Source organism: Pseudomyrmex gracilis, unplaced genomic scaffold, assembly GCF_002006095.1.
Source record: "Pseudomyrmex gracilis isolate BER0280 unplaced genomic scaffold, ASM200609v1 scaffold_1892, whole genome shotgun sequence".
In the NCBI taxonomy this organism is placed as follows: Eukaryota; Metazoa; Arthropoda; class Insecta; order Hymenoptera; family Formicidae; genus Pseudomyrmex; species Pseudomyrmex gracilis.
In genome coordinates this window covers 4,931-13,322 of record NW_018022476.1, presented here as the reverse complement: position 1 = coordinate 13,322, position 8,392 = coordinate 4,931, and the positions used below count along the sequence as shown (strand labels likewise).

The window sequence follows — 8,392 nt, the reverse complement described above, 5'->3', positions numbered from 1 at the left end:
ACAGGCGTCAATAGTTTCACGGTCAGCGCGAATCAATAACACGAGTCGGAATCGTCAACAACTGCCTTCGATCAAAATCTGTTTTGCTCGATTCGTACCAGCTGTTTTTGTCACCGCGCGAATAATATTTCCGATAATATTTTTCCCCGATCGAATCGATAGATCTCGACTCCGATAGCGTCAACAATATTTCTTTGTTTGTGATTTTATTCTCGGTTTTATCCAACAGCCGAAATTTTCGAATTTTATTTTTGTCAGCAGAGGCAGAAACTTCGATTCGGTCGAAGGAGACAAACAATCGATAAGACACAACGTTAAATCAATAAATAGACAGGCAAGGCAACGACAAACACACACACAATTTTGTTTTTAGCAAAATTCGAATTTTAACCAGCCGTTCGCAAGATGCGATCTGAAACGGATTTCAGACAAAGATTCTAACTCACAGTAGTTTGAGAATCTGTATCGCTTGGTTTAGATAATATCAACAATAACAATTTTACACGAACGATTTAACCGATAAATTTAACGAATTTCTCCGCAAAAATGCGTCTAAAAGATTTTCTCGGGAGATAATTAATCAATCCGATAACGAAGAAAAATTAAATCCGATAACTTTTTGTTATGTTTTGCTTTTATACTGCGTGGACAGGTTAGCGAGTAGTACACAGATCGCTGCTTATTCGTTTCTAAACTCTTTATTAATGAGATTATACACATAAGAAAAAACCGCGAAGAAGAAAAAGAAGATACATAGCGCGCAGTGCCGATAAGATAGAACGTGACAACGAGTCACGTGACCTTAGGAGCGTGTTCTCAACAGAAGGCCCGCTTAGGCCCACAGGCACCATACACAACATTTCCTCCCCGACACGAACTAGGGGGGTACTCCCTCTTAAGCAGGAGTGTATCTTTGAGGCGGGCGGCGGACCCTTGTTGTACGGCGCAGGGCACCGGAAGCCGTCGGGCCCTGGTGACACGGAGAAGCGTGAGCTCGTCTCGTTGAGTCCGCGACCGCCGACGACGACTCTGTCCTGGTCATTAGCGGAGCCGCTTCCGGTCGAACTTCTGTGCCTGTAACCTCCAACGCCGAGTTCCCGTAAAAATGAACCCGCCGAGGCGACTCCGTCGCACCAAGGCCACCGCTCGGCTGGCCAGTCGCGGTAGGCTGCTCAGGGACTTTTCCCTCCACACGGTCACGCATCTGATCAACATGACGTTTGAAGCGCCTACCACCATAGTCGATCTCGTAGTGAAGGTCACCCAGTCGAGTGACCACCCTGCCTGGAACCCACTTGTCCATTCTTGGGTTGCCTGAAAGAAAATACACAGCTTGGTTTACACGAAACTTGCGAAACAAGGGTTCAAACTCCGCTCGTTGCTTTTCCATGATTCTGACTCCGACTTCTTCTGATCGCACCAAGTCGAGTCGCGTACGCAAACTGCGGCCCAAGAACAACCGGACAGGTGACTGTCCCGTTGTGGCGTGTGGGGCCTGACGATACTGACGCAGAAACTTATTCAGATTTTCTTGCAGCGACGCTGGTGTTGTTCCCATTGCGCTCAACGCGTTTTTTACTGTTTGCACGTACCTCTCAGCTTGGCCATTCGTCGAAGGATGATACGGAGCTGTTCGCTTATGGTACTTTACTCCGCTTTGCTTGAGGAACTGACTGAACTCACCAGCTGTAAACTGAGTACCATTATCTGAAACAATGGTAACTGGTGACCCATATGTTGAGAACAACTCATCCAGGAGTTGAACTGTAGCCTGCGTAGTAGTAGACTTGGTAGGCTTAACCTCAAGCCACTTGCTGTAGGCGTCGACAACTACCAACAGCATCGAGCCCGCAACTGGTCCTGCATAGTCAACATGAACCCGTTCCCATGGGCCCTTTGGGTACTCCCAATGATGATCCAGAAACCGTGTTGGCGTACTAGCATGTTTCGCACACTCCCCACAGGACTTGACACTCTGTTCGATTGCTCTATCAATACCAGGCCAATAGACGAAGGAACGAGCAATGCCTTTCATCTTGACAATCCCGACATGTGCTGAATGGAGATCACACAGGATTGCCTGCTGTAACGACGGTGGGATCACCACCCGATGCTCGAACATCAAACAACCAGAGACCAATGTATAGTTCGCTTCTGGTGCCTTATATCCATAACGGCCCAAGTCGCGACCTTCCTCTAGTAGTCGAACTAACTTTCCCAACTCGACATCCTTCTTCGTCTCGCGTGCGACGTGAGTTGCTCGTACCGGCAGTTGATTAACTTGACAAAGGACAAACGATGTGAGAACATCATCGATCGTTTCCGGCTGCTTCTCGATAGTTAGTGAGTGCACCGCACTGGTTGTGGGTAACGACGGTAAGCGCGAGCAGTAATCTGCATTAGTATGGGCTTTAGTTGGTCTAAACACGACATCGTAATTAAAGTGTGCAAGGTAATCTGCGTAATTTGCCATACGACTGATGCACAAAACCGGTAGAGATCTTGTTGGATGGAGGATTTGCACTAGAGGCTTGTGATCCGTAATGAGTGTGAAGTGGCGTGCATACAAGTAATGAAAGAATTTTTGTACCGCCCACACTATTGCCAACGCCTCCTTGTCAATCTGAGGGTAGCGCTGTTCAGTCGATGTCATTGTTCAACTTGCATAGGCAATAGGCCGTTCCAGACCATTGCTCAGTCGATGAGACAGGACTGCATCTAGGCCTGTTTTGCTTGCATCTGTTGCTAGTACAAGTGGTAGCTTTGGGTCGTAAGGCATAAGAACTTGTTCGGAAATAAGAGCCTCTCTGATATCGTGAAATGCCTTATTCGCTGCTGAAGACCACACAAGTGATTCCGTCCGTAACATGTCTCTCAAAGGTCGATCTTGCGTTGACAAATTTGGGATAAAAGAGCTGTAATAGGTAGCCTTACCCAAAAATAACTGCAATTCCTCACGGGTAGACGGCTTAGGCGCGTCTCTGACGGCTGCAATATGCTTATCTGATTTATGTATGCCGCTGGCGTCTATTTTGTGTCCCAGGAATTCCACCGACGGTGCTGCAAACACGCACTTCTTCCGGTTCAGTTTAAGACCATGGGCTTTAATTCGTTCCAGTGTGGTGTCTAGAGCAGACAAGAGGTTTTCGAATCCTTCTGCAAATACGAGTATATCATCAAAGAAACTTAAAACATTGGGCAGATCTCGCAAAACGGTTTCCATACGGCGTTGCCAGATTGCGGGTATATTAGCCGCACCATAGACCGCACGTTTGGGTCGTATTAGTCCATGTGTTGGTGTGTTTAATGTTAGCGCTTGGCTGAACTCACTGTCTACAGGTAAATGCGTGTACGCATCTGTAATGTCCAAGTGGCAGAAGAGAGTTGCGCCTCTCATTCGATGAAAAAGATGATCGGCTCGCGGAATANGTTCGGAAATAAGAGCCTCTCTGATATCGTGAAATGCCTTATTCGCTGCTGAAGACCACACAAGTGATTCCGTCCGTAACATGTCTCTCAAAGGTCGATCTTGCGTTGACAAATTTGGGATAAAAGAGCTGTAATAGGTAGCCTTGCCCAAAAATAACTGCAATTCCTCACGGGTAGATGGCTTAGGCGCGTCTCTGACGGCTGCAATATGCTTATCTGATTTATGTATGCCGCTGGCGTCTATTTTGTGTCCCAGGAATTCCACCGACGGTGCTGCAAACACGCATTTCTTCCGGTTCAGTTTAAGACCATGGGCTTTAATTCGTTCCAGTGTGGTGTCTAGAGCAGACAAGAGGTTTTCGAATCCTTCTGCAAATACGAGTATATCATCAAAGAAACTTAAAACATTGGGCAGATCTCGCAAAACGGTTTCCATACGGCGTTGCCAGATTGCGGGTATATTAGCCGCACCATAGACCGCACGTTTGGGTCGTATTAGTCCATGTGTTGGTGTGTTTAATGTTAGCGCTTGGCTGAACTCACTGTCTACAGGTAAATGCGTGTACGCATCTGTAATGTCCAAGTGGCAGAAGAGAGTTGCGCCTCTCATTCGATGAAAAAGATGATCGGCTCGCGGAATAAGATGCTCATCCACGATCATATACGGATTCAGTGTCGGCTTATAATTGCCGGTGATTCGTAACCTGCCATTACTTTTGACTACTACGTGGGTAGTCGATGCCCACTCTGAATACTCAACCCGTTCGTAAAAACCTGATGCAATCTTAGCATCAATTTCCTTGGCGTAAGCATCTCGTAACGCAAGCGGTATTTCACGCGCTCTAGCAAAGACAGGTGATGCTCCTTGTTTCCAATGCACCTTGGCTGGCGGGCCAACAAGCTTTCCCGGCACCTCACTGAAAACGTCCTCATAACGACAAAGTAGCTGGCTCAAGCGATTATGTTGGGCTGTCGACAACTGTGGCGCGGCAACGGACAACGCATGGACCCCAGTCGACTCCGAAAAGAGATCCTTAAAGTCTATTTCACTGGCGAAATGTGAAATCCACTCTCTTCCAAGAAGAGTATCAAATAGACCCTCGACCACGTACAGGTACAGTCTCCTGGTTGTCGAGCCGATTGTCGCGTTGACTAAAACACGCCCGATGCAACTAACAGCATGGCCCGTATAACTAGCAAAGCGTCGAGTGGTGGCCTGCAAAGTAAAATGCGGTTTAATTGAACGCAGAGTCTGTGCACTGATTACGCTACACGGTGCTCCCGTATCAAGTTCCATATCAACAAGTCGGCCATCAATTTTCACACTTAGTACTCGTTTACGCATCGCATCGGCTGGCTCCTTCACCTGAATCGTATTAATTGACTGAAGGGTATCGACATGCTCTGCCGGTTGTGAGGATACTGCCACCTGATCTGTGGTTTCCGTTGCTCTCCTGGCTCTGCACACCTTCGCAATGTGTCCTTTCTTTTGGCAATTGTGACACGTAACATCACGGAATTTACACTGATCCCGTCTGTGTGGACCACCACACCCATTGCAGGGGGACTGACCCTTGTTTTGGCCCTTGCGTGTATTTGGGTGCGCGCCTTGACTCCCTCGACCGCGAGATAACGATCGGGTGCGAGGTTGTTTCTTACTGTGTTTCACTTTAACTGGAACTACGCTTAGCTTCTGAATACCACTGTTTGGTCCAGCCGGAGTCGTTTTGATGGTGTCCGCTGTGACCCGCGTTGCCTCAAGAGAATTCGCAATTTCATATGCTTCGAAAAATGCCACTGGATTTTTTGCGATGATCTCATCACACATCTCCTTTGATTTCAGCCCACACAAGAACTGCTCAATCAGCATCCGATCTAGGAAAGCGCCGTAATCGCAATAGACTGCGCCCCGCCTAAGGCGAAGTACAAAACTAGCGACCGTCTCATCCTCGCTTTGTACAATGTGGCGAAATTTAATACTCTCTGCAAACTTGTTTCTTGCACGATCAAAATGCTTCACGAGCGCTGTTTGTATCTCGTCGTACGTGAGACTCTCAGGCAAGCGTGGACTAACTAAAAACTTTAGGGCGTTATTTAACTCAGCCCCCATATACACTCGAGCGTATGTCGCATGTAAATCAACAGGAATTTTACTTAACTGAAGGGCCCAATCGAAACGCTGAAAGTAATCGCAGACTGTTGTTCCGTCCGTCGAGTGATATTCCGGTACCGTGAAAGTCGGTGTTTTGAACGACGCTGCCAGGGGTAACCCTGATGAACTCACTGTTTCGGCGCCCGAAGAAGCGGCTATGTTCGCCGTAGATGCCTGAATCGCGTTGGCGAGAAGACTCGAGAGCGCTTGCACCAATTCGGGTGAGACGTCCGTCATGGCGTTAAGAGTCTACTTTTCCAGAAGCTTCCTTTTTTTTTCTTTTTTTTTTTTTTTCGAGGTTATGCCACCTGAGACGTACACTGCCACGCGAGACACCGTCTTATCAATAATAAAATTAATAAAATTAATAAAATTGCTATACTTACTTTTTTTATTATATCATACGCGCACATTTTTTATTTTCTCACTTTTCTCACAAACACAAACAGCGAAGTCGGTAGCCTGCGCCTTGTACTAGTGCGCACTGCTTACATAGCATCATCACTCTTATTAATAATTAAATAAGTTCTCCAAAATAATAATGGATTTAATATAAACATCCATTTATACGTCTATCTGTCATTTATCATAGAGATAAATATTGCACGGAGCTACATAAATATGTTTTATGCAATAATAAACGCTCAGGTAGGNGATCTCATCACACATCTCCTTTGATTTCAGCCCACACAAGAACTGCTCAATCAGCATCCGATCTAGGAAAGCGCCGTAATCGCAATAGACTGCGCCCCGCCTAAGGCGAAGTACAAAACTAGCGACCGTCTCATCCTCGCTTTGTACAATGTGGCGAAATTTAATACTCTCTGCAAACTTGTTTCTTGCACGATCAAAATGCTTCACGAGCGCTGTTTGTATCTCGTCGTACGTGAGACTCTCAGGCAAGCGTGGACTAACTAAAAACTTTAGGGCGTTATTTAACTCAGCCCCCATATACACTCGAGCGTATGTCGCATGTAAATCAACAGGAATTTTACTTAACTGAAGNGCCCAATCGAAACGCTGAAAGTAATCGCAGACTGTTGTTCCGTCCGTCGAGTGATATTCCGGTACCGTGAAAGTCGGTGTTTTGAACGACGCTGCCAGGGGTAACCCTGATGAACTCACTGTTTCGGCGCCCGAAGAAGCGGCTATGTTCGCCGTAGANGCCTGAATCGCGTTGGCGAGAAGACTCGAGAGCGCTTGCACCAATTCGGGTGAGACGTCCGTCATGGCGTTAAGAGTCTACTTTTCCAGAAGCTTCCTTTTTTTTTCTTTTTTTTTTTTTTTCGAGGTTATGCCACCTGAGACGTACACTGCCACGCGAGACACCGTCTTATCAATAATAAAATTAATAAAATTAATAAAATTGCTATACTTACTTTTTTTATTATATCATACGCGCACATTTTTTATTTTCTCACTTTTCTCACAAACACAAACAGCGAAGTCGGTAGCCTGCGCCTTGTACTAGTGCGCACTGCTTACATAGCATCATCACTCTTATTAATAATTAAATAAGTTCTCCAAAATAATAATGGATTTAATATAAACATCCATTTATACGTCTATCTGTCATTTATCATAGAGATAAATATTGCACGGAGCTACATAAATATGTTTTATGCAATAATAAACGCTCAGGTAGGTAAATATAATGAAAAGCACGGCAAATATATATTTTTTAATAATTTATTAAGTCTTGAAAAATATATCTGTTAAATATCTATAATATACGTCTAATAGATGTCCATAATAGATTTTTTACGGATATCTATAGTAGACGTAGCGTAGATATGCATTAGATGTCCATCCATTATCCATGATGGAGATGGAGCTGTGGATGTTGTATGGATCTCTAATAGACGTCATGTTCTGTGTGGGATTGTACTGGTATAATGTGTTATTGCAGACTTTGCAAAATATGCTCACTCAGTCTTAGTTATCTGGGATTATAAACTAAGCTTAATGTTTGATATTTATTCCTATTCTTAATATTTTCTCTATTGTGCTCAGGTCTTTAAAAAACATTAAACATACATTTAATGCGCCTAGAATATTACTTAGACATTAAATATTATTATGCGCTTATAGATATGTGCAGAGAAATTTAAATACGCAAATTAGAGTTTTCTTCTGAATTTTCTCGGCTTCCTCTCCCTCCTTTTCTTCATCTGCCCACATCCGTCGAAGTAGATTTTTATTTCGTTGCCGTTTTCCTATGCGATTGCTTGTTCGGTGTCGCTGTTTCGATGATCGTAAAGCCTCTCGCATGTAACTTTAAAATTCCGCTCGGCTTGGCTTTCCAAAGTTTCTATTGAAGCAAACGGATTCTAAAGCAAATATAATATATTGTGATACAAGTATATCAAATACATGCAACTGAAATTCAAGGTATTTATTATTAAATAAATTAAAATTAATTTTCTTTTTAAGTACAAAGTGAAAAATAAAAATTCAACTTTAATTTAAAATTCGTAGATCAGTAAAAATATACTATTTCTTAATTATTGATTTTGGAATATCGATTTTGCATTAGATCGCTTAAATTATTATACCATAGTAATATATATTTTAGTTTTGACTGTCCCCGTCGTTCTTGCTTTATTTGGTTCCATTTTAAGATGCGCTCCATATTTCTGTTTAATGTTCTAAAAACGAAAAATGTATATACAGGGTCCGCCACTTAAATCCGGACAAATTTGAATTTGACATTCCCATCATATTAGAATGCAGCAGTAGGTGCCACATGACCTAAAGATAGGTTAGAGACGTCGATAAGACATTAATAACCTTAAAATGGCCGAGTCGTTC

General features: G+C 44.0%; 1 protein-coding gene across 1 annotated transcript; it reads right to left on the bottom strand.

Annotated features, from left to right (window-relative positions):
* Nucleotides 1-895: 895 nt before the first annotated feature.
* Nucleotides 896-2,653, bottom strand: LOC109862509 (uncharacterized protein K02A2.6-like). Its single transcript, XM_020442584.1, has one exon. It carries the CDS (start codon nt 2,651-2,653, stop codon nt 896-898), a length of 1,758 nt encoding a protein of 585 aa, XP_020298173.1.
* Between the last annotated feature and the right edge of the window lie 5,739 nt (nt 2,654-8,392).

Excerpts from the sequence above, each read along its gene's own strand:
- LOC109862509 (XM_020442584.1), bottom strand. The coding sequence starts at position 2,653 with ATGACATCGACTGAACAGCGCTACCCTCAGATTGACAAGGAGGCGTTG.